Genomic DNA, 27,633 nt, shown 5'->3' with positions numbered 1-27,633 from the left:
AACATATTATGCTTTATTCATTATTGACGTGTTTCTTGCTACTTTATGTTGTATATTTTTTACATGAGGTTTCCAGTTAATTTGATAATCTATTATTTTACCCTAAAATGTGTTGTATTTTACCCTTTAAATGTCTCCTCCGTCTATTTGTATTTGTGTTTGACTTTCCCTTCTACTGTTACCAAATAACATTATTGTAGTTTTACTGAGATTCAAAGATAGTCTGTTTTTGTCAAACCATATTTTTTATTTGTTTATTTATTTTGTTATTGTTTGTATTAGCTTGTGTGTGTTCTCTGCTGAACAAAACACAGTTTTATCATCTGCAAATAATACTAACTTCAAGTCCTTTGTAACTTTAAAAATGTTGTTTATATAAAGATTGAACAATTTTAGTCTAAGTATTGATCCCTGATGTACGCCACAACATTTCTTTAGCTCTAGAAATGTGTACGCCTATCTTCACGTAATGCTTCCTGTTGGTTAAGTAGCTTCTAACCCAGTTCAAGACCAACCCTCTGATTCCATACCTCTCTAATTTGTTTCTTAAGATACTGTGATTAATTGTGTCAAATGCTTTTGTTAATTCCATAAACACTGCAGTAGCACATTCTTTGCTATCTATTGCATTGGTAATATCTTCCGTTATTTCGATTAATGCCATTGATTTTAAGATGTTGGCTTTGTATACGTATTGGTTGTCTGTGAGTGCCTCATTTTTATTTATGAATTTGTCTAATCTGTTGTATAACAGTTTTTCAATAATTTTAGAAAATTGTGGAAGTAGAGAAACAGGTCTGTAGTTTGTAAACTGGTGTTTGCCACCAGTCTTATAAGTTGGTACGACTTTTGCTATTTTCATTTTATCTGGGAATTTGCCTGTTTGAAATGATAGGTTGCTAATATATGTTAAAGGTTCTGAAATCGCTTCAATAACCTTTTTTATCGTTGCCATATCAATGCCGTTACAATGAGTTGATGTCTTGGATTTACATTTTTTCACTATATTGATTATTTCCTCCTTCGAGGAACAGAGCGTTGGGGTTTCTGTCGACAGTGTCATTCAAGTCCTCAACTGACTCGGGATCTGGAATCTTTTCCTCCAGATTTGGTCCAATGTTCGCAAAATACTTATTAAAGCTTTCAGCTACTTTGTTCATATTGTAATTTTTTACATTTCCATCTTAGAAGTATTTAGGATAATTCTTCTTAGCACCATTTTTAATCAAGCTGATTAGGATGCCCCATGTTACTCTCATATTGTTTTTGTTCCGGTCTAATAATGGACTGTAATATACTTTCCTCTGTGTTTGTAGTATGCCAGTTAGCTTGTTCTTATACATTTTGTACTAGTTTTCTGCCTCTGTAGATCTTTGTGTTATAAATGTTCTAAATAATGTATTATTTTTGTTGCAAGCATTTTTCAGTCCTTTTGTCATCCATGGTTGATTGTTTTTCTTTTGCTTCTTACTAAGTTGTTTCAATGGACAGTGTTTGTCATAAAGCATTTCAAAGGTATGCATCATCTGCATAATTTTCACTGTATACATTGTCCTAACTTTGATTTCTCAGATCATTTTTGAAAGCTGTCATACTTTGTTCTGTACATATTCTTCGAAATGTCTTTTTGTCATCAGTGTTCCTCTTTTTGTAGTTTCCGCCATAATTTATGAAAACTGGCAGATGATCCCTGATGGCGGATATTAGCAGGCCACTTGTGGTATTATTATCAAAATCATTAGTAAAAAATATCATCAATAAGTGTGGCGCTGTGTCCTGAGATTCTGCTTAGCTTTGTGATTTTAGGATATAAACTCAGGCAATGCATTGTGTCAATAAAGTCATCTCTGGGCTTTTGTTTGCTAGGGTTCAAGAGGTCAATGTTGAAGTCTCCACATAAGAAAGTAATATTTTGACGGATTTCAGTAAAAGTTGCCTTAATACAGTTCTCAAACGTATCAATGTTTGACTTTGGTGATCTATTTATACAACTGATCAGTACGTTTTTGCTTTTTTAATGACATATTTCAATGGTTATACATTCTAAACTATTATCAATAGCTAATGACATAATTATTTACCACTTTGTAGTATAGATTCTTCATCATGTACACAGCTACTCCCCCTCCGTTCGTGTTGGTTTTGTTGATATAATTTAGTTCATATCCTTCCAGGTCAAAATCCATTCCTTTTTTAGCATCTATCCATGTTTCTGAGATAGCGATAACTTTGAAGGGTTCGTTGAATTGTTCCAAAAAATGCTTCACGTTGTTGTAGTTTGCTTACAAACTTCTCCTGTTTAAATTAATAATCGACAGTTTGTCATCAATTTTAATGTTTCCATTATATTGTCCGTCTGTATAATAAAAACAATTATTCCTGGTGTAAAAGAAACAATTTGTATCTGGATCTATATCCTTATCTAATTCTTATTGTAATCTATGCTGCTGAAGGTTTTCAGTTCCATACATTCCTGTTCACCAATCATTTGTGTTGCTCTATGAATATCTAGATGAGTGTGCACCTGAGTAAATATGTTCTTGTTCGGTAATCCCTTGGAGCGTTGTAATTTTGTAGTCGAATGTCAATGTTTGTTTTCCGTCAGACTCCATTATCGTTGTTGTTGTAGTTGCTGGGAGTTCTGATATTGATGTCTTTGACAACTAGGACTCTTGCTTGTCAATTATGAATCAATTTAGAATCGGCATTAAGTAAAAATCGAGATTAGGATATAAATAAAAAAATTTGAGCACCTCTACAATATATAGATTTTCTAATGAAAATTTAAGCTTTTCCACTTTGTGTTATTATTGTAACAATAGCATTTCAACTTTTTTTTGTTATATTACACCTGTTTGCTCTTTTTTTGCACATTTTTTTTTTCAGTAAACATATTTTGTAGAATGTGCAGCGGATCATTAAAATAATAGCTGTGAGCCATGAATGGCCCCCAGGAAACCCGTGGTTTAAGCACTTAATTCACTGGAATGATATGCGGGGAAACTGATATATAAACACACACACACACACACACATATATGACAGTTTGCGCACATGGGTCATGTAATAACCGAGACGGTGTACGAAAATTAGGGCAAACTTTGTGATAGCAATTTAGTCTAAGTGGGGCGTATGAAAACAGAGATACCACTTTAAAATTCCACTTTAGAATTATTCTCACAAGTATTCAAATATATGTCCTGTCATATTTGGGAGGATCTCACTGGATCGGTTCGCAGCTGAGTGTGAAGCGACTGGGATGAGAATCAGCACCTCCAAGTCCGAGTTCATGGTTCTCGCCCGGAAAAGGGTGGAGTGCCATCTCCGGGTTGGGGAGGAGATCTTGCCCCAAGTGGAGGAGTTCAAGTACCTCGGAGTCTTGTTCACGAGTGGGGGAAGAGTGGATCGTGAGATCGACAGGCGGATCGGTGCGGCGTCTTCAGTAATGCGGACGCTGTATCGATCCGTTGTGGTGAAGAAGGAGCTGAGCCGGAAGGCAAAGCTCTCAATTTACCGGTCGATCTACATTCCCATCCTCACCTATGGTCATTATTATTATTAGTATTAGCCTTTATTTAACCAGGTAAAATCCCATTGAGATCAAAGATCTATTTTCCAAGGGAGACCTGGCCAAGAGGGCAGCAGCAAGGTTACATTAAAAACAGTAAACAAATACATAAAACATCACATTTACAACATTAAAACTTGCTCACATGACACATGTGCATACAGACAAGGTAGACTGCAATCCTTTCACAGAAGCTTTAAACTCATTCAACGTAACTAGGGTTTGAAGTTTAATGTTCGATTGTAGGTTATTCCAAGCCTTCGGTGCTGAAAACCTAAATGCTTTCTTGCCCAGTTCAGTTCTTACTTTGGGGACGACAAATTGCAGAACATTCATTGAACGAAGATTGATCATGAGCTTTGGGTTATGACCGAAAGGACAAGATCACGGGTACAAGCGGCCGAAATGAGTTTCCTCCGCCGGGTGGCGGGGCTCTCCCTTAGAGATAGGGTGAGAAGCTCTGTCATTCGGGGGGAGCTCAAAGTAAAGCCGCTGCTCCTCCACATCGAGAGGAGCCAGATGAGGTGGTTCGGGCATCTGGTCAGGATGCCACCCGAACGCCTCCCTAGGGAGGTGTTTAGGGCACGTCCCACCGGTAGGAGGCCGCGGGGAAGACCCAGGACACGTTGGGAAGACTATGTCTCCCGGCTGGCCTGGGAACGCCTCGGGGTCCCACAGGAAGAGCTGGACGAAGTGGCTGGGGAGAGGGAAGTCTGGGCTTCCCTGCTTAAGCTGCTGCCCCCGCGACCCGACCTCGGATAAGCGGAAGAAGATGGATGGATGGATGGATATTTGGGAGGAGTTGATGACCGAGTATTTTTTATTGTTTAAAAAATAAACCAAAAAAATTGGGCTATAGCAACAAGGGCAAAAAGGGGCAGTTGTCTGTCTGCGCATGTGCCTGGTTCTACCTCTGAATCACTGCACAACGAAGTGTGGCAATTTGGCAAGCAGTGGAAAAGAAAGCGTAATTCCTAATTGTGTGAAATTACGAGTTTGTTTATATACAGTAAGCACTGGTGCTATCTTCTTTGTGTCCTCTCTAGGGCTTGGTGGCGCAATTGGCTACATGCTCGGTGGTCTTGACTGGACTGGCACAGCATTAGGTCAAGCTTTTAAGTCACAGCAGCAAGTGCTCTTCCTTTTTGCAGCCATCTTCTTCATCACCTCTGTCATACTGCACATGTTTAGCATCCCCGAGAGGCCCTTAGGGCCAGCTCAGCAGCCTATAGCCGCAAAAAGAAGAAAGTTGAGCAGCCAATTGTCCTCCAGACCAGTTAGTCACATACCACCACTTCTGGATATAATCACAGAGGAGGACGCCTCTTTTAGAGAAGATGACCAATCGGATTCCGAGGCCAGAGAAATGGACTTCCTGGTTATGGAGCGACTGCGTAGTAAAAGTGACTCCGTCTTAGCCATGCCAGACACTACAATCAAGCTGGATCCTGATCTAGACCTGGAGGTCCAGCTTTTCTTGCCAGAGGTGCAAAAAGGTTTAACTGAGATCCAAGAAGGTCTACAAGATTCTTTCACATTTTCAGACCAGGGTACTGTTGGATCTTCCAAACTCACAGATGGGATGGTGCTTGTGGAATCTGGAGGTTCTGCTTCTTCTGAGCTTAATGGTCACACAAATAGTCCGTCCACTGAGGGATCACATGTGAAACCAATGGTGAAGTAGAGCTCACATGTGATTCATGCTTAAATAGCTTTTTGTTAACATTGTTCCTTTCTTTCCTTGAGCAGACAAAGCCGTCCAATGGCGTCACTGAGCACTGCAATTCAAACAAAAGCCACATCTCCAACAAACCTGGCACCCGTCTCCTTGGCGCCGCCGCTTCGCCCCGGCCACACAAGCACACATTCTACCGACAAGTAATTTTATGCCTTTGGAGAAGAATTGTTAATTTGAAAAATGACAAATGTGTCTTTCTATTTCTTCAGCCGTCTTTCACCTTCTCCTACTATGGACGAGTGGGCTCACAGCGACACAGACTGCGACGGACAACTGCCTCAAGCCCGCCGCCCATCACCACTTCCCGCAGTCTCAACGATTTGAGCGATCTGCAGCAGTGTCTGGACAGAAGGGAGTTTCAGCTTTCCACGAGCAGTCTATCCTCTGAGGCCTCCAGTAGCGACAGCGAGTCTGACAAGGGCACCACCGTGCGCCTCCTCTGGTTGTCCATGTTGAAGGTGAGGGCAATTATCAGCAACATATCTTTAAATATTCATTTTTGTGCGAAGTAATCATAGTTCCTTCTCTTGTGCTTTACAGATGCCAAAGCAGCTGTGGAGGCTGTGTGTGTGCCACCTGGTCACATGGTTCTCCTACATAGCGGAAGCTGTTTTTTACACGGATTTCATGGGGCAAGTCATTTACAATGGAGACCCCCAGGTATACACACACACTCCTTGCTGTTGTTGCATGATACACTGCAAGTAGAGCACATTCGTCAAATTAAAAATGTCTGCCTAGATCAGGGGTCACCAACCTTTTTGAAACCAAGAGCTACTTCTTGGGTACTGATTAATGCGAAGGGCTACCAGTTTGATACACACTTAAATAAATTGCCAGAAATAGCCAATTTGCTCAATTTACCTTTAACTCTATGTTATTATTAATAATTAATGATATTTATCTTTATGGAAACACTGATCATCTTAATGATTTCTCACAATAAATATATATAGAAACAGATAAATATCAAAATGCAACACTTTATTTTTATATTTTCTCTAAGTGCACATTTTTCAAATTGAACATTTTCAAATGATCACTTCTAAGACAGTCTTGTGAAATCACAATATCCCATTTTAACTAGCTAGCCACTAACATTTTTTAACAAATCATGAATTACTTTGCACCATGTTTGTACAAATAATAACTCATGTAAAATACAAAAGTCAACTCTCAAATTTTTAAATAAATCATGTCACACTTTGAACTGGACACCAAATCTGTTATCTGTTTCTTTGTCAGTTAGTGAAGACCAAGACTTTAAAATATTTTCTTGGATTTTCAAATTCTATTTGAGTTTTGTCTCTCTTAGAATTAAAAATGTCGAGCAAAGCGAGACCAGCTTGCTAGTAAATAAATTAAAAAAAAAAAAAATAGAGGCAGCTCACTGGTAAGTGCTGCTATTTGAGCTATTTTTAGAACAGGCCAGCGAGCTACTCATCTGGTCCTTACGGGCGACCTGGTGCCCTTGGGCACCGCGTTGGTGACCCCTGGCTTAGATTGTAAAATCATGATGTGCTATGTAGGCCTGGACCGATAACAAATTTTGCTCAACAATATATTGACCTTCAAATTATTGCCGATAAACGATATTATTGCCATTATTTTTTGGGAAAACCAAAATAACCACTAATGTAATGGTAATGCATAATAATACTTGTGTATAATACTTGTATTTCTCATATGTTTTAACATTGTAATTGAGATGTAAACTTGTAAATCTCTGCGTTGAATAAAACAAACAAATAATAACAATAAAATATACTTAAGCCCAATCCTAATACACCTCCTTGCCCTACTTTTTAGCCCTATCCCTACATTTTGCGTGGTCCCATGAAGGTAGTTGTGTCCCAATGACTCTTTGAAGGACTCTTGGAACGTTAGTTTGTAATGCTAGCCAAGCTAGCTAACGTTAAGCTAAAATACTAAATAATAAAACTAAAATACTAAAACTTTAATGCTCGGGAACGTGAAAACATTAACATTGCACACTTTCAAAAAATTCACAAGAGACAACAGCCGTAGATGGTGGCTTCTTCTCCGTGTAGTTCTTTGTTTGTATGTTATTTTTCATCCACATGTGCTCAGCAATGTCACCGCCGCATTCGTGTGTCAAAACGCAACACAGAGCGCATACAATCATAGTAATCGTCCAAAAGAATAATGACAAAATAACAGCAATTCTACTGGTTAATAAAAAATGGTGTGTGAAAGGCAATATGAAGGTATTTGGGCTTTAGAACTGTCAATAAAGATGACAGTAGATACAAGTCATGCATACAGCTGGTTGGCTTGTTGAAAATTATTAGTGCAGTCCAAGCAGCCCACGTAATGTAAAATAATATAAGTGAATTGACTGAAATTCATAACAAATTCCCACTTTTTCATTTGTGTTTTATCTTTAACGATGTGTGTTTTACATGTTACTTATCTGTGTATTTTTAGCCTTGTTTTCAGTGTTTACAAGTTATTGTATTTGTCTTAAAGCACAGGTCAAAATTGGCAACCATAAATCATGAGGCATTTAATACAATGTCAATAACTCTTTCTATTCTATTCTAACCTAATTCTAGATTATGGCAGGCTTTATCTAATATGTAAAATATTTGTAAACTGTTATTTGAGTGCAATAAGAAACATGTTAATCATTAGTTTTATCATAAATGTTCTGTTAAAATGAAGCCTATAATGACATTTTTTGTGTTTTCCTTTTATTTTGAAAAGTATTGAAATACATAACGATATACATTTTGGTACCAAAATATTGGTGTCGGTACAACTCTAGGTGGGACGTATGTGCAAAAGTAACTATGTAGTCGCTTACGTGCCCGAACGTAATCTATGCAGTGACGTGCACTGAAGGCATCAAAACTATGAATGTGGACATACATGTGGAGTTAAGGTGAAATAACTGAAAACATGTTTTATATTCTAGTTTCTTCAAAATAGCCACCATTTGCTCTGATTAGGCAAAGGGGCCAACACGTGCTAAACACCTCTGGGAACTCCTTCAAGACTGTTGGAAAACCATTTCAGGTGACTACCTCTTGAAGCTCATCGAGAGAATGCCAAGAGTGTGCAAAGCAGTAATCAGAGCAAAGCGTGGCTATTTTGAAGAAACTACAATATAAAACATGTTTTCAGTTATTTCACCTTTTTTTGTTTAGTACATACTGTAACTCCACATGTGTTCATTCATAGTTTTGATGCCTTCAGTGACAATCTACAATGTAAATACCGGTAGTCATGAAAATAAAGAAAACACATTGAATTACAAGGTGTGTCCAATATTTATATATATATATATATATATATATATATATATATATATATATATATATATATATATATATATATATATATATATATATATATATATACACATATATATAGGTGACACTTTAAACAAGGAAGCAACTTAGACTTAGACAAACTTTAATGATCCACAAGGGAAATTCTTCAACACAGTAGCTCAGTTACAATGATGGAAAGTGTAAGGATGGAAAGGACAATGCAGGTATAAATAGACTAAATATAGCGATATAAAATATAACATATATACAAATATATATGAATATATACATAATATGTGTACAGTATATTATATATACAGATATATTATATTATGTTTATAACATATATACAATATATAACAATTACCATGTATAATATTACAGGATATGTGACAGCAGCAGCATAAAATAGAGAGTAGATCCAGCAGAAAATAGACATTAAAAACAAAGAGAAGTAGCTGACATAGAAGGTGTCAGGTAATACCGGTACGCAGATATCACCTATTGCTGTATGGCGAGTGATTATACAGCTGGATGGAGTGCGGAATGAAGGAGTTCTTGAATCGCACAGTGCGGGAAGGAAGCTGAAGGAGCCTGTTAGAGTATGAACTCCGCTGTCCCTCAATTGTCAGGTGGAGTCACCGGCAGGATTGTCCATGATGGCCAGCAGTTTGTCCAGTGTCTTTCTGTCTTTCACTGACACAAACGCCTCCAACTGCGTGCCAATAGTTTGGCCGGCTTTCCGGATCAGTTTATCAATCTGGTTTGAGTCCCTTTTGCTGGTGCTGCTCCCCCAACAAACCACTGCAAAGTACAGGGCACTGGCCACAACAGACTGATAAAATATCTCCAACAGCTTGCTGCACACATTAAAGGACCTAAGCTTCCTCAGGAAAAAGAGTCTGCTCATGCCCTTCTTGTAAACAGCTTTGCAGTTGTCCTTACAGTCCAGTCTGCTGTTCAAATGGACTCCCAGGTACTTATACTGCCCCACTACTGCCACCTCCCGGCCCTGGATCTTGATGGGCTCCACCGGGGTCATTCTCTTTCTGAAGTCGATGACCAGCTCCTTGGTATTGTCCACATTAAGGACCAGATGGTTCGCCTGAGACCACTCCACAAAGTCAGCGATCAGTGTCCTGTACTCCAATTCCTGTCCCTCTCTGATACACCCGACCACAGCAGAGTCGTCAGAGTATTTCTGCAGGTGGCAGGACCTGGAACTGTACTGGAAGTCTGAGGTGTACAGGGTGAACAGGAAAGGAGACAGGACGGTCCCCTGTGGAGCGCCGACACCACTGACCACAGTATCCGACAGGGAGCTCCCCAGTCGCCTGTCAGACAAGTAATCAGTGATCCAGGAGACAATGGATGAACTGACACCCATCCTGAGCAACTTGTCACTCATCAGAATTGACTGAATGGTGTTAAAGGCACTGGAGAAATCAAAGAACATGATCCTCACAGTGCCCTCCCCACCATCCAGGTAAGAGTGAGCATGCTGCAGCAGGTAGATAACAACATCCTCCACTCCTACATGGGGCTGATATGCAAACTGTAGAGGATCCAGGGAAGGAGCCACCAGGGGTCTCAGATGATCCAGCACGGACCTTCATGACCTGGGACGTCAGGGCAACAGGTCTGAAGTCGTTCAAGCCCGATGGGATGGGCTTCTTTGGCACCGGCACTATGCAGGATGTTTTCCATAGCACTGGTATCCGTTCTAGCTTCAGACTCAAGTTGAAGATGAAGTGCAGGATCTCAGTTAGCTGAGCAGCACAAGTCTTCAGGACCCAGGGGTTGACTTGGTCAGGGCCTGCTGACTTGGCTGGATTGACTCTCTCCAGCTGTCAACGCACTTCAAGTGTTGCTTTAAAGCACGCCTCGCCAAATGTGGCGATTAGTATTACCACCTTTGCTTCAAACTTAGGTAAACATTTAAAAAATAAGCATTCAGATATGCACAAGGAGTTCAAAGAGTGACAGGTAATATTGTTGTTAGATCTGTGCTGCTGTTCGGCTCCGATGCAGACTGTAGTGGAGGAGCACAGGGCAGACGTTCCCTTCAGGGTCCATGTTTTCGTCGGGGTAACACCCTTCACTTTACCCGTCAATGGGTCTGCTAAGCTCCACTCCACTCAGTGGCCTAGTGGTTAGAGTGTCCGCCCTGAGATCGGTAGGTTGTGAGTTCAAACCCCGGCCGAGTCATACCAAAGACTATAAAAATGGGACCCATTACCTCCCTGCTTGGCACTCAGCATCAAGGGTTGGAATTGGGGGTTAAATCACCAAAATGATTCCCGGGCGCGGCCACCGCTGCTGCCCACTGCTCCCCTCACCTCCCAGGGGGTGATCAAGGGTGATGGGTCAAATGCAGAGAATAATCTCGCCACACCTAGTGTGTGTGTGACAATCATTGGTACTTTAACTTTAACTTTAACGTCAGAATGACAAAACCGCCAATTTGTGACAATCTGGTTGCTTTATTATTAGTTTTGCAGGACACAACCAGACCTATTCATTATTCTACTGCGCAGTGTAAGCGCTACCTCTCCCACTCACTTCTGACGTCACTCAGCCAAAACGTTGCCTTTTGTTGCACCCATGTCGGATTGATGGCAACTTACAATCTTTAAAATAATTTTTGAAAAATCGATCTTGTTGTTGTTAATTACTGTATGTCGCGAGTTTGGTCCATTTTACAGAACAAAAGAGTCACAAATCATATAGTCTATAATTGACAAAGCCTAACCAGGGTTTATTGTGGACGATAATTAACTAATGACTCAATCATCTTGACTTTGAACATCTGCACATGAAGAGCATACTTAATCAACAGCCATACATGTCACACTAAAGGTGGCAGTATGAACAATGCCAACACTGTCATAAACATGTACCATATAGTGAAACCACACTAAACAACAACGACAAACACATTTTGGAAGAATATTTGCCCCGCAACACAACATAAACACTACAGAACAAATTCCCAGAATTCCCTGCAGCACCAACTCTTCCGGGACGCTACTATATAAACAAACGCCATTGGTGGAGCTACACCTAACATCCACTGTAATGATACCACGTACAATAGCATATCTAGTCGATACTACTATGATTACATCAATATTTTTTAACATCACAAAATCTTCTTTCGTTTATTTTAAATTTATATTATGTCTATAAACTCAGGAAATATGTACCTGGACACACGAATACTTTGAATATGACCAATGTATGATCCTGTAACTACTTGGTATCGGATTGATAGCCAAATTTGTGGTATCATCCAAAACTAATGTAAAGTATCAAACAAGAGAAGAATAAGGGATTATTACATTTTAACAGAAGTCCAGATAGAACATGTTAAAACAGAAAATAAGCCGATATTAACAGTAAATGAACAAGTAAATTAATAATCCATTTTTACAGTTTGTCCCTCATAATGTTGACAAAATAATAGAATGATAAATGACACAATATATTACTGCATATGTCAGCAGACTAATTAGGAGCCTTTGTTTGTTTACTTACTCCTAAAAGACAAGTTGTCTAGTATGTTCACTATTTTATTTAAGGACTAAATTGCAATAAGAAACATATGTTTAATATACCGTAAGTTTTTTTTGTTAAAATAAAGCCAATAATGACATTTTTTGTGGTCCCCTTTATTTAGAAAAGTACCGAAAAGTACAGAAATACTTGTATTGTATTGTATGGATTTTTTCCAGCACCCTCATGGCTTTTGATAGCGGAAACATGTTTTGTTGTAATGCAGTACAGTTCTGCACTACTGCAAACTAAAATGAGAACTACCATAGACATAAAACCACAATAATACATAATTGTATTTCTTTTTTCAAAGTAAGTTATTTTATATCATTTTGTTTTGCCAGGCACCACTCAACTCCACTGAGTTCCAGAATTATAACAGCGGAGTCCAGATGGGATGCTGGGGACTTGTGGTCTATGCTGGAACTGCTGCTGTCAGCTCAGGTAATAACAGACATCCATCCAAATAACCATTTCAACACTTTTTATTCATTTTTGTCCTCTTGTCTCCTTTCCAAACTTGGCAGCCATCCTTCAAAAATACCTGGATAATTTTGACTTGAGCATCAAAGTCGTCTACATTGTCGGCACTTTGGGCTTCTCAATCGGTCAGTTTCCATGACAGAACTAAAGCATAACAATATGTTTTTCAAATTATGTAAAAAAATAAATAAAAATAAAAATCAGCTTTTAGGTTTATCAAGAATCAGCTCATTTACTTTTCTAACCTAAGGAACCGCTGTGATGGCCATCTTCCCTAATGTGTATGTTGCCATGGTGATGATCAGCAGCATGGGTGTCAGCTCCATGAGCATATCTTACTGTCCGTATGCCTTACTAGGACAGTACCATGAAATCAAAGAGGTATTACCACCAGCCATCACTTTTTTTGAACATAAAAGTGAAAATGAAATGTGAAAAAAAAAGGAATTTGTGTCACTTTTGTTTCTTTCCGCAGTACATCCAGCACAGTCCAGCCAATACTAGAAGAGGTTTTGGTATTGACTGTGCTATTTTAACATGCCAGGTCAGTTATTCACTTTGTAGCACACTGCTAACTTTGCTATTGCTGAAAGGACCCAATAGAATACAATTTACATGACAAGTTCAACTCCAAGTGTACAATGTGGAATTCAATGCAAAACAAAAACAGTATGTAACATCATTTTACACTTGTTAGGAATGTTGAAATTGCCTTTTTATGACGGTATATGGCATGAAGGCTTTGCTGTCTTTTTTTAAACAACTTAGAAAATAAACACTAGTCAAAGATTCTCCATATGACAGCAGCACTTTGCTGTATTTAAGGACATATTGCAAGAATATATGACTGGAACAACAGGAGAGGATCTTTGACTAGTGTTTTTGTAGTAGGTCCTCTAAGACCAAAGCATTCTTGCCACATAGAGGATCTTTGATTAGTGTTTTTGTAGTAGGTCCTCAATAACAGTAAAGCATTCCTGCCACAAAGAGGATATTTGACTTGTGCTTTTGAAAGTCCTCCAAGAGAGAAAAGCATTCATGTAATATAAAGAATCTTTGATTTGTGTTTTTGTAGTAGGTCCTTAAAAAAACAGCAAAGTGCTGCAGCCATATAGGGCAGTGGTCCCCAACCTTTTGGGTTGGTATTTATTTTTATTTTATTTAGATTGTTTTTGTCATTAGAAAATACAATCATGAGTGCTTACGGACTGTATCCCTGCAGACTGTATTGATTTATAATGATGTATTATGTAGGAACCAGAAATATATAAAAAAAAAATAATAATAATTTTTATTTTTTTTATTTTTATTTTTTTTATTTCTTGTGCGGCCCGGTACCAATCGATCCACGGACCGGTGGTTGGGGACCACTGATATAGAGGATCTGTGAATACTGATTTGTAGTAGGTCCTTAAAAAATATTTAAATGTTCCTGGTGTATACTGTAAAAGATATTTGAGTAATGTTTTGTAGTCAGTCCTCAAAAACAGTAAAGCATTCCTGCCACAAAGAGGATATTTGACTTGTGCTTTTGAAAGTCTTCAAAGAGAGAAAAGCATTCCTGTAATATAAAGGATCTTTGATTTGTGTTTTTGTAGTAGGTCCTTAAAAAAACAGCAGAGTGCTGCTGCCATATAAAGATCTGAAAATACTGTTTTGTAGTAGGTCCTTAAAAATAGTAAAGTGTTCCTGGTGTATAATGTTAAAGATATTTGAGTAATGTTTTGTTGTCAGTCCTCAAAAACAGTTAAGCATTCCTGCCACAAAGGATCTTTGATTCATGTGTTTTAATTAAGTCCTCTAAATAAACAAAACATTCCTGCCATACAGAGGATTTTTGACTACTGCTTTTGTAGTGGGTCCTTACAAAACAGCAACATCTTCATGCCACATAGAATATTTTAGTAGTGTTTTTTTTTGGTAGGTTCTCAAAAACAGCAAAGCGTTCGTTCCACATAGAGACCTTTGACTACTGTTTTTGTAGTGGATCCTTTACAAAACAGCAACATCTTCATGCCACATAGAATATTTTAGTAGTGTTTTTTTTGATAGGTTCTCAAAAACAGCAAAGCATTCCTTCCATATAGAGGATCTTTGACTACTGTTTTTGTAGTGGGTTTTTAAAAACATGCAAAGCATCCCTGCAATATAGAACATTTTTGACAAGTGTTTGTGTTGTAGGTCCTTAAAAACAGCAAAGAATTTCTGCTATATACGTAGGTGATATTTGACTAGTGTTTTTGTAGTAGCAAAGCGCTGCTGCCATAGAGAAGATATTTGGCTTGTCATTTGTAGTAGGTCCTCAAAAACACCAGAGCATGTCTGCCATGTATAGGTTCTTTGATGTTTTGATAGCGTGTCCTTAAAAAACAGCTTGACTTCCTGCCATATAGAGGATTTGACTACTGTTTTTTTAGTGGGTCATTAAAACAGCAACGTCTTCCTGCCATATTATGGATCTTTGACTACTGTTTATGTAGTGGGTCCTTAAAAACAGCAAAGTCTTCCTGCCATATAGAAGATCTTTGACTACGGTTTTTGCAGTAGGTTCTTAAAAAAACAGCACAAAACTCGTGTCTATAGAAGATAGTTACCTTGTGTTTTTGTAGTTGGCCCTTAAAAAACAGCAACATGCTGCTGCTATATAGAGGATCTTGGACTAGTGGGTTTTTTTTTTTCTATATATCTAATTTTTTTTGCATAATTGCTATATGGAAAAACCATGACGAGTGTTTTTGTAGTGGGTCCGCAAAAACAGATCAGTGTTCCTGTCATATAGAAGATTTTCAACTATTGTTTCGGTAATAGTTCTTTAAAAACAGCACAGCGCTCCTGTTTATAGAAGATCTTTGACACGTTTTTTTTGTTGTATGTCCTTAAAAACCGCAAAAGCGCTCTGATATAGAGGATCTTTGACTAGTGTTCTTTTTTTCAGCTGTCCCTTAATGCTTGTGTTTGAGTTTGTTTTTTACTTGATATATCTTATTATATGACAGCCTTGCATTGACATTACACACTAAATATGAATAACAGTGAAGGAAGACGCCCTCAAAACAATTGCGTTCAATAGTCCTGCCTTAGAGGTTGTACTGTATATGTTCAACATTAAAGTTGGTGCTAACAATAGTTTATTTTCTATGTTTGCAGGTCTACATAAGCCAGATTCTTGTTGCGTCGGCGCTTGGATCCGTCATTAGGGCAGTGGGCACCGTACGGGTTATTCCCATGGTGGCCTCTGGCAGCTCCTTCCTCGGCTTCCTCACAGCCTGTTTCCTCGTCGTTTACCCCGACGAGGAGTCCAACAAGGATCAGGATTCGGCCCGCTTGTCAGCAGAGCTGAACCAGAATGGAAAGAAAAACAGCGACAGGTCGTCTCTGCAGAAGCTGACAGACAGAGATAGTGTGAAGAATAGGAAGAGTGTGAACAATGAACAGCATGAATAGTAAGGATGAATTTGCACAGTTTTTCTCGCATTTTGTGTGGGGGCTGTTCTGCTTGCCTCATTGCTACCTCAGCCCAACAGGCTAATGTGGGATAGATTTCAACAAAGCTAGCGAAGAGATGGCGCAGCAACTACTGAGGGGAAGCACACATAGCACTTTCTGACCATGCTGCAGTCTTACGCAATGCCTTCTATCTGCGGACAATCACAGTGTCACTTTCCTCTTGCTAACCTGCGATGTGTTCCGAGTCAGGTTCATGGTTTACCTAACCTTTAAAAGTCTTTGAACAATTTAATTGTTGTTTCACTGCAATCTCATTTAAGCATTTCCACAGCAGGCCAATTAATGCCTGTTTTATTTGATGTAAGAGATGCTGAGAAAATAAGCTCTTTCATACAATGACTCCAGTGGCATTCAATTGCAATGTGGAATGATACAGTAAGTCAGTTCATTGTATACCGCACAAAAATGTACAAACCCCGTTTCCATATGAGTTGGGAAATTGTGTTAGATGTAAATATAAACGGAATACAATGATTTGCAAATCATTTTCAACCCTTATTCAGTTGAATATGCTACAAAGACAACATATTTGATGTTCAAGCTGATAACCTTTTTTTTTTTTGCAAATAATCATTAACTTTAGAATTTGATGCCAGCAACACGTGACAAATAAGTTGGGAAAGGTGGCAATAAATACTGATAAAGTTGAGGAATGCTCATCAAACACTTATTTGGAACATCCCACAGGTGAACATGCAAATTGGGAACAGGTGGGTGCCATGATTGGGTATAAAAGTAGATTCCATGAAATGCTCAGTGATTCACAAACAAGGATGGGGCGAGGGTCACCACTTTGTCAACAAATGCGTGAGCAAATTGTTGAATAGTTTAAGAAAAACCTTTCTCAACCAGCTATTGCAAGAAATTTAGGGATTTCTCCATCTATGGTCCGTAATATCATCAAAGGGTTCAGAGAATCTGGAGAAATCGCTGCACGTAAGCAGCTAAGCTCGTGACCTTCGATCCCTCAGGCTGTACTGCATCAACAAGCGATATCAGTGTGTAAAGGATATCACCACATGGGCTCAGGAACACTTCAGAAACCCACTGTCAGTAACTACAGTTGGTCGCTACATCTGTAAGTGCAAGTTAAAACTCTCCTATGCAAGTCGAAAACCGTTTATCAACAACACCCAGAAACGCCGTCGGCTTCGCTGGGCCTGAGCTCATCTAAGATGGACTGATACAAAGTGGAAAAGTGTTCTGTGGTCTGACGAATCCACATTTCAAATTGTTTTTGGAAACTGTGGACGTCGTGTCCTCTGGACCAAAGAGGAAAAGAACCATCCGGATTGTTATAGGCGCAAAGTTTAAAAGCCAGCATCTGTGATGGTATGGGGGTGTATTAGTGCCCAAGGCATGGGTAACTTACACATCTGTGAAGGGGCCATTAATGCTGAAAGGTACATACAGGTTTTGGAGCAACATATGTTGCCATCCAAGCAACGTTACCATGGACGCCCCTGCTTATTTCAGCAAGACAATGCCAAGCCACGTTTTACATCAACGTAGCTTCATAGTAAAAGAGTGCGGGTACTAGACTGGCCTGCCTGTAGTCCAGACCCGTCTCCCATTGAAAATGTGTGGCACATTATGAAGCCTAAAATACCAAAACGGAGACCCCCGGACTGTTGAACAACTTAAGCTGTACATCAAGCAAGAATGGGAAAGAATTCCACCTGAGAAGCTTAAAAAATGTGTCTCCTCAGTTCCCAAACGTTTACTGAGTGTTGTTAAAAGGAAAGGCCATGTAACACAGTGGTGAACATGCCCTTTCCCAACTACTTTGGCACGTGTTGCAGCCATGAAATTCTAAGTTAATTATTATTTGCAAAAAAAAATAAAGTTTATGAGTTTGAACATCAAATATCTTGTCTTTGTAGTTCATTCAATTGAATATGGGTTGAAAAGGATTTGCAAATCATTGTATTCCGTTTATATTTACATCTAACACAATTTCCCAACTCATATGGAAACGGGGTTTGTATTAACTACTCTCACTATATTCCTCACTTTGTCAAGGGATCCTAATGTGAATGTTAAGTGTGTGATCTTTGTTATAGGGTGCTGACTTGTTTTACCTCTCGTGATTATCATATTTCTGAATCAGCATTGGAATTGTAACCACACTCAACATCCGGCCTGGCGAGAAATCTTTAACACCAAGAAATATGCAACACACAGTCACCCATCTCTTCGCCTATGCAGTCTCCTAAGGTCAAAGGCTGCAAGTGCCTTTGAGTTCAGCAAGGTCAGAGTGGCCGCATTGTTAGTGTCATAGGCGCCGATCCAGTGGGTGCTTCGGGGCCCGAGCACCCACAGACAATGCCGAGCACCCATATGGGATTGATGGCAACTTTCAATCTTTAAAATAATTTTTGAAAAATCAATCTTGTTGTCCTTAAAGGGGAACATTATCACCAGACCTATGTAAGCGTCAATATATACCTTGATGTTGCAGAAAAAAGACCATATATTTTTTAACCGATTTCCGAACTCTAAATGGGTGAATTTTGGCGAATTAAACGTCTTTCTAATATTCGCTCTCGGAGCGATGACGTCACAACGTGGCATCACATCGGGAAGCAATCCGCCATTTTCTCAAACATCGAGTCAAATCAGCTCTGTTATTTTCCATTTTTTCGACTGTTTTCCGTACCTTGGAGACATCATGCCTCGTCGGTGTGTTGTCGGAGGGTGTAACAACACGAACAGGGACGGATTCAAGTTGCACCAGTGGCCCAAAGATGCGAAAGTGGCAAGAAATTGGACGTTTGTTCCGCACACTTTACCGACAAAAGCTAAGCTATGACAGAGATGGCAAGAATGTGTGGATATCCTGCGACACTCAAAGCAGATGCATTTCCAACGATAAAGTCAAAGAAATCTGCCGCCAGACCCCCATTGAATCTGCCGGAGTGTGTGAGCAATTCAGGGACAAAGGACCTCCGTAGCACGGCAAGCTATGGCGGCAGTTTGTTCCCGCAGACGAGCGAGCTAAACCCCCTGGATGTCTTGTCTCATACCGTCCCTTAAACTGGACAGATCAGCTTTCAGGAAAAGAGTGCGGATGAGGGTATGTCTACAGAATATATTAATTGATGAAAATTGGGCTGTCTGCACTCTCAAAGTGCATGTTGTTGCCAAATGTATTTCATATGCTGTAAACCTAGTTCATAGTTGTTAGTTTCCTTTAATGCCAAACAAACACATACCAATCGTTGGTTAGAAGGTGATTGCCGAATTCGTCCTCGCTTTCTCCCGTGTTGCTGGCTGTCGTGTCGTTTTCGTCGGTTTCGCTTGCATACGGTTCAAACCGATATGGCTCAATAGCTTCAGTTTCTTCTTCAATTTCGTTTTCGCTACCTGCCTCCACACTACAACCATCCGTTTCAATACATTCGTAATCTGTTGAATCGCTTAAGCCGCTGAAATCCGAGTCTGAATCCGAGCTAATGTCGCTATAGCTTGCTGTTCTTTCCGCCATGTTTGTTTGTGTTGGCTTCACTATGTGACGTCACAGGAAAATGGACGGGTGTTTATAACAATGGTTAAAATCAGGCACTTTGAAGCTTTTTTTAGGGATATTATGGGTATATTAAATATTATGGGACGGCGTGGCGCAGTGGAAGAATGGCCGTGCGCGACCCAAGGGTCCCTGGTTCAATCCCCACCTAGTACCAACCTCGTCATGTCCGTTGTGTCCTGAGCAAGACACTTCACCCTTGCTCCTGATGGGTGCTGGTTAGCGCCTTGCATGGCAGCTCCCTCCATCAGTGTGTGAATGTGTGTGTGAATGGGTAAATGTGGAAGTAGTGTCAAAGCGCTTTGAGTACCTTGAAGGTAGAAAAGCGCTATACAAGTACAACCCATTTATATTGCGTGATGGGTAAAATTTTGAAAAAAACTTCGAAAAATATATTAAGCCACTGGGAACTGATTTTTAATGGTTTTAACCATTCTGAAATTGTGGTAATGTTCCCCTTTAATTTTGTAGCGAGTTTGGTCCGTTTTACAAAATAATAAAGTCATATGGGATATTAGCTTCGCTGAACGTCTATTTTTTTTTTTTAAATACACACATAGCGAACACCCACTAGCAGAAATGTAGATCGGCGCCTATGGTTAGTGTTCAGGATATAACGTGCTTTAAAATGCGCCACCTGTCCTCAGCGTTCAGCTCAGGATATGATGCCACTCACTTTGTTTTGTGCCACCAAAGGTTTATTACACGGCCGGTACTACTGGACACACCAGCATCTTCTTGTTGTGTAACTGCTGCAATTGTGGTCTTTTAAGTCCAGCATCCGCTGGGTGTTAGTTTGTGTTAAAACATAGTAATAACAATAAGTAAATGTACATTTTGTATTTCTTTTTTAAGATGTTCTCCTCTGTTTAAGTTGTAAATTGATCACCAATGTTTTTGATTGGTTACTTTTTGCTGCTGTACAGATTTTTTTATTGAAAAAAATGTTTTTTGGTTTTTTTCAGTTGATAGTTTGGGAAGAAAATGTTGAACTCTAACAATGGTCAGTCTTTTATTGATGAATTTTTTTAACTGCACTTAGTCCATAATTTCCTGGTTATAACTTTATTTTATTATAATAATTGTTTTGTAATATGATTTGTGAAAGTAAAAAGCTGCAAATTTGGAGGCAATTTACTATTTTAATTTACATGATCAAAGTTAATAAAATATTATCTTTCTGTGTGGACTACGTGGGTTCCCTCCGGGTCCCACCTCCAAAGACATGCACCTGGGGATAGGTTGACACTAAAACAAATGGCCCTAGTGTGTGAATGTGAATGTTGTCTGTCTATCTGTGTTGGCCCTGTGATGAGGTGGCGACTTGTCCAGGGTGTATCCTGCCTTCCGCCCGAATACAGCTGAGATAGGCTCCAGCACCCCCCGCCACCCCAAAAGGGACAAGCGGTAGAAAATGGATGGTTTAACCCAGTGTTTTTCAACCTTTTTTGAGCCAAGGCACATTTTTTTTCATAAAAAAATACGGAGGCACACCACCAGCAGAAAAGGTTAAAAAATGAAACTCCACCAGGTTGTCGTGGCTTATTTTGAGTTTGTTGTTGTTTCCTGTGTGTAGTGCTTTAGTTCCTGTCTTGCGCTGTTATTTTGGTGACCCTTCTGTAGCAGCTTCACGCCTTCCTTTGAGTGCTATTGCCCGCACCTGCTTTGTTTCGCAATCAAAACTATTTAAGTTGTGCGTACGCTATCCTTTGTGGGAACATTGTTGATTGTCATGTCATGTACGGATGTACTTTGTGGACACCGTCTCTGCTCCACACACTGTAAGTTTTTGCTGTCGTCCAGCATTCTGTTTTTGTTGACTTTGTAGCCAGTTCAGTTTTAGTTTTGTTTTACATAGCCATCCCTATGCTTCAGTGCCTTTTCCTAGCGGGATTTGCCTTTTGTTCATTTTTGGTTTAAGCGTTACATACCTTTTTACCTGCACACTGTCTCCCGCTGTGCTCTGCATATTGGGATCACGACAAACCATCCTTGACGCGTTCCGACTTCTACAAAGCAATGAACTACCTGCTGCCACCCACTGGTATGGAGTATTACATGGTTACCCTGCCGAGCTCTACACAGCACAGGCACTAGACAATGGCACATTGTTATGATTATTGATTTGCAAAAAATGTTTTTTGGACCAATTAGGTGAAGTTGCATAATTTCCCACGGCACACCAGACAATATCTCACGGCACACTAGTGTGCCGCGGCACAGTGGTTGAAAATCACTGGTTTAACCTGTCTTGTATTCAAAACAAAGAATAACAAACATAGACGTTTACTAATAATCTTGTTTTTTGACAGGCAGAATTGGCAACATTCTTTTATATGAGAAACATTTGCATGTCATTGTTTGACTGTTAGCATGAAGATATGTATCACTATAAAACAATTTATTTGAAGCCCAAGATCTCTGCTAGCTGGGTGTACAATTACAATATCTTTGTCGCGCACGCCCTCTGCTGGTCACTAGCAGCAACAGCAGGATGTTCCCAATAAATACATTACAGTACAATACAGTTAAATGCTCAGCCAGCCACCTGAGTTGTGTTTAAGTGTTGCTCGGAAAGTTTTGAATCAATCATTTTCCTTCTGTTAAACGATTAGTAACACTTAAACAAATAGTGGCGATACTTTAAAAACAAGCACACTAACGGGACAAGCGGTAGAAAATGGATGGGGATGGGATACTAACAACTGCTACTGTTACGTAATACTAATCACTGTGTGACTTTTGTGATGCCGCATTTGTAGTGTCCGACAAACGTCACGCGCACAGAGGACCCGGAAAAGAAGAAAAGTGAGCATTTAACTCTTGTGACATTTTACAAAGTGGATGAGGAGCGACGTCACTCTTTATGAAAAGGTTAGTCCCACACACACTTTGGAAATATGTAACGTGTTATGATTTATTTTGTTAACAGCTGCTTTTGCACTTGCTTTTATACAGCCTATATTTGAATACGGTAATGTTATAACTGTCATAGCGTAACATGGAGGAAATATGGACGTGTTGTTACTAATATATTTTTACACTGCTTTTTCCATCAAATATTTTCCCCAAACTCCTTACATCTGCTGTATGCCTATTTGTTCATCTTTTTAGTATTAATTTGAAAAAAAGACAATAATTGTATTTAATAATGAATAGTCCTTCATATTGGGCAGCACGGTACTGAAGGAGTTAGTGCAAGTGCCTCACAATAAGGAGTTCAATCCCGCGCGAGGGATCTTTCTCTGTGGAGTTTGCAAATTCAAAATGAGCTAATATTTGCAAAAAATTAAGTTTACCAGTTCAAACGTTAAATATCTTATCTTTGCAGTCTATTCAATTGAATATAGGTTGAAAAGGATTTGCAAATCATCGTATTCTGTATTTATGTACGATTTACATAAAGTGCCAACTTCACTGGTTTTGGGTTTTGTACATACATACATACACACACACACACACACACACACACACATATATATATATATATATATATATATATATATATATATATATATATATATATATATATATATATATATACAGGGGCGCCGCTAGGGATTTTGGGCCCCATAAAAATAATATTTACAGGGCCCCCAACACAGTGTCATTATTTTTTCTGTATTATAATTTCATCATCATTAGTGGCCTCTCTGGCCCCCCCTCCATCATGGGCCCCTAGAATCCGTCTCCTTTACACCCCCCCCCCCCCCCCCCCCCCCCTTTTCGGCGCCCCTGTATATATATATATATATATATATATATATATATATATATATATATATATATATATATATACATATATAAACTTTAGGGCTGCGAATCTTTGGGTGTCCCACGATTCGATTCAATATCGATTCTTGGGGTCACGATTCGATTCAAAATCGATTTTTTTTTTTTCGATTCAACGCGCTTCTCGATTCAAAAATGATTTTTTCCCGATTCAAAAGGATTCTCTATTCATTCAATACATAGGATTTCAGCAGGATCTACCCCAGTCTGCTGACATGCAAGCAGAGTAGTAGATTTTTGTAAAAAGCTTTTATAATTGTAAAGGACAATGTTTTATCAACTGATTGCAATAATGCAAATTTGTTTTAACTACTAAATGAACCAAAACTATGACTTATGTTATCTTTGTGAAAATATTGGACACAGTGTGTTGTCAAGCTTAAGAGATGCGATGCAAGTGTAAGCCACTGTGACACTATTGTTCTTTTTTTTATTTTTTATAAATGTCTAATGATAATGTCAATGAGAGATTTTTAATCACTGTTATGTTGAAATTGTAACTAATATTGATACTGTTGTTGATAATATTAATTTTTGTTTCACTACTTTTGGTTTGTTCTGTGTCGTGTTTGTGTCTCCTCTCAATTGCTCAGTTTATTGCAGTTCTGAGTGTTGCTGGGTTGGGTTTGGTTTTGGAATTGGATTGCATTGTTATAATATTGCTGTTTATTGTTTTGTTGGATTGATTAATTAAAAAAAAAAAAATAAATAAATAAAAAATAAAAAAATCGATTTTTAAAAAATGAGAATCGATTCTGAATCGCACAACGTGAGAATCGCGATTCGAATTCGAATCGATTTTTTTCCACACCCCTAATATATATATATATATATATATATATATATATATTTATACATATATATATATATATATATATATATATATATATATATATATATATATATATATATATACGCACACACACATATACATACATATATGTATATATACAGATATACAAACCCCGTTTCCGTATGAGTTGGGAAATTGTGTTACATGTAAATATAAACGGAATACAATGATTTGCAAATCCTTTTCAACCCATATTCAATTGAATGCACTACAAAGACAAGATATTTAATGTTCAAACTCATAAACTTTATTTTTTTTTTGCAAATAATAATTAACTTAGAATTTCATGGCTGCAACACGTGCCAAAGTAGTTGGGAAAGGGCATGTTCACCACTGTGTTACATCACCTTTTCTTTTAACAACACTCAATAAACGATTGGGAACTGAGGAAACTAATTGTTGAAGCTTTGAAAGTGGAATTCTTTCCCATTCTTGTTTTATGTAGAGCTTCAGTCGTTCAACAGTCCGGGGTATCCACTGTCGTATTTTAGTCTTCATAATGTGCCACACATTTTCGACGGGAGACAGGTCTGGACTGCAGGCGGACCAGGAAAGTACCCGCACTCTTTTTACGAAGCCACGCTGTTGTAACACGTGCTGAATGTGGCTTGGCATTGTCTTGCTGAAATAAGCAGGGGCGTCCATGAAAAAGACGGCGCTTAGATGGCAGCATATGTTGTTCCAAAACCTGTATGTACCTTTCAGCATTAATGGTGCCTTCACAGATGTGTAAGTTACCCATGCCTTGGCACTAATGCACCCCCATACCATCACAGATGCTGGCTTTTCAACTTTGCGTCGATAACAGTCTGGATGGTTCGCTTCCCCTTTGGTCCGGATGACACGATGTCGAATATTTCCAAAAACAATTTGAAATGTGGACTCGTCAGACCACAGAACACTTTTCCACTTTGCATCAGTCCATCTTAGATGATCTCGGGCCCAGAGAAGCCGGCGGCGTTTCTGGATGTTGTGGATAAATGGCTTTCGCTTTGCATAGTAGAGCTTTAACTTGCACTTACAGATGTAGCGACCAACTGTATTTAGTGACAGTGGTTTTCTGAAGTGTTCCTGAGCCCATGTGGTGATATCCTTTAGAGATTGATGTCGGTTTTTGATACAGTGCTGTCTGAGGGATCGAAGGTCACGGTCATTCAATGTTGGTTTCCGGCCATGCCGCTTACGTGGAGTGATTTCTCCAGATTCTCTGAACCTTTTGATGATATTATGGACCGTAAATGTTGAAATCCCTAAATTTCTTGCAATTGCACTTTGAGAAACGTTGTTCTTGAACTGTTTGACTATTTGCTCACGCAGTTGTGGACAAAGGGGTGTACCTCGCCCCATCCTTTCTTGTGAAAGACTGAGCATTTTTTGGGAATCTGTTTTTATACCCAATCATGGCACCCACCTGTTCCCAATTAGCCTGCACACCTGTGGGATGTTCCAAATAAATGTTTGATGAGCATTCCTCAACTTTATCAGTATTTATTGCCACCTTTCCCAACTTCTTTGTCACGTGTTGCTGGCATCAAATTCTAAAGTTAATGATTATTTGCAAAAAAAAAAAAAGTTTATCAGTTTGAACATCAAATATGTTGTCTTTGTAGCATATTCAACTGAATATGGGTTGGAAATGATTTTCAAATCATTGTATTCCGTTTATATTTACATCTAACACAATTTCACAACTCATATGGAAATGGGGTTTGTACATTCATACGCACGGTGGAACAGGGGTTAGCGCAAGTGCCTCACAATACGAAGGTCCTGAGTTCAATCCTTGGGCTCGGGATCTTTCTGTGTGGAGTTTGCATGTTCTCCCCTTGACTGCGTGGGTTCCCTCCGGGTACTCCGGCTTCCTCCCACCTCCAAAGACATGCACCTGGGGATAGGTTGATTGGCAACACTAAATTGGCCCTAGTGTGTGAACGTTGTCTGTCTATCTGTGTCGGCCCTGCGATGACGTGGCGACTTGTCCCGCCTTCCGCCCGAATGCAGCTGAGATAGGCTCCAGCACCCCCCGAGTCCCCGAATGGGACAAGCGGTAGAAAATTGATGGATGGTCCTTCATATTTTGTCATTATGTATACAATAATTGATGTTTTGAACAACGCTGCATAATAAAAATAACTAGTTTGCAGTTGAGTTGGAGGACAATGGACAAAAAAGTGTCTATAATATTTTGCACAACCAAAATATTACAAGCTTCTATATGACGTAGTGCAATCGTACACAATTATAAACACCATAATAAACATATTGTGGGAATAATGGATACAATTTCATTGAGCTAATGTACATTTCCTAAAAAAAAGTAAACCAGGCGTCAAATCAAATTGTATGACATACAATTAAAATATGCCAAGTAGCACCTCTCTCTGCATTCATTCTGTCCAAGTAGCTCTAATTTTGATGAAAGTTTAAATCAATTAAATGTCAGCATGTGTGAATGTCTTGTTTATTGCAATCACCACAATATGTTTGCAGTGTGTGCATTAATATTATTTTTAGCTGTACAATTGTTACATATGGCAAAGCCAAATCGAATTGGTGATTTTTTTACTAAAAAAAAACATACTTCTCTGTCGTATTTCAACTCTAGTTATGGTAATACTCATACTAATCCAGTCAAAATTTGTATTGGCCCATCTTAGATCACTTTAGTTCATTTCTGTGCAAGGTTCCTATGTCGAATATGACTTATTTGAGTAGTTAAAATGAGGGATGTAATGTAGCTCCACGGCGGTGTAGGATGTTGACATAAAGCGCTCTTCAGTGATACAACAAAAAATATTAAATATAAATAAGATTTATTTAACAGGACTGTGATGAGGTTGTTCTTTTGTTCTTCTGTATGATACAACTTCCTGTGGACTGTGATTCGTGGGATATTGACATTTTTGTTAATGTCTTAAGGAAGGAAATTAAAGTGTGAATTTTAACGACGGTATAAAAAAAAGATAATAAAATAAACCCATATATAGTTGTCATGAAGTGGTGGTGACGAACCCCAAGATGCAGAGATGACAGGCGGTGTACAAAAAAACATGGTTTTAATGTTAAAAAAAAAGGTGAAAACAAAAAGGCGCACAAGGCGAAGGCACAACTTAATGCAGGAAACAAAAGCTAACACTTAGCCTGAACTATGGACATGAAACAAAAGTCGCTAACTGTGGCATAAATAAACACAACTTACTTGGCAAGGCACGAGCAGCATGAACTAAGCATGAAATCATCAGCATGAACTATGGTATCTCCAGAAAACAAGCATGAACATAGCATTGCATGAAACAGGCAGTCCACAGCATACAG

General features: G+C 38.9%; 2 protein-coding genes across 7 annotated transcripts in view; both read left to right on the top strand.

Moving 5' to 3' along the window:
• The window catches only part of slc45a4b (solute carrier family 45 member 4b), a 50,306-nt gene extending 33,034 nt beyond the window's left edge, over window positions 1-17,272 (top strand). For both annotated transcript variants that reach the window (XM_061945688.2, XM_061945696.2), the window contains exons 7-15: window positions 4,615-5,243; window positions 5,318-5,446; window positions 5,516-5,764; window positions 5,847-5,966; window positions 12,502-12,601; window positions 12,685-12,765; window positions 12,891-13,021; window positions 13,116-13,184; window positions 15,788-17,272. In XM_061945688.2, the coding sequence (XP_061801672.1) occupies window positions 4,615-5,243; window positions 5,318-5,446; window positions 5,516-5,764; window positions 5,847-5,966; window positions 12,502-12,601; window positions 12,685-12,765; window positions 12,891-13,021; window positions 13,116-13,184; window positions 15,788-16,084 (1,805 nt within the window). In that variant the 3' untranslated portion in view covers window positions 16,085-17,272. The remainder of the gene's footprint in view (window positions 1-4,614; window positions 5,244-5,317; window positions 5,447-5,515; window positions 5,765-5,846; window positions 5,967-12,501; window positions 12,602-12,684; window positions 12,766-12,890; window positions 13,022-13,115; window positions 13,185-15,787) is intronic.
• Window positions 17,273-22,412: 5,140 nt separating this feature from the next.
• Window positions 22,413-27,633, top strand: part of LOC133601613 (DENN domain-containing protein 3-like) — a 57,694-nt gene continuing 52,473 nt past the window's right edge. For all 5 annotated transcript variants that reach the window (XM_061954744.1, XM_061954734.1, XM_061954760.1 and 2 more), the window contains exon 1: window positions 22,413-22,547. The gene's annotated coding sequence lies outside the window, so the exon portion shown is untranslated. The remainder of the gene's footprint in view (window positions 22,548-27,633) is intronic.

Source organism: Nerophis lumbriciformis, linkage group LG04 (assembly GCF_033978685.3).
Source record: "Nerophis lumbriciformis linkage group LG04, RoL_Nlum_v2.1, whole genome shotgun sequence".
NCBI lineage: Eukaryota > Metazoa > Chordata > Actinopteri > Syngnathiformes > Syngnathidae > Nerophis > Nerophis lumbriciformis.
The sequence above is the reverse complement of the archived record's forward strand: the minus strand, read 5'-3'. Positions and strand labels throughout refer to the sequence as shown.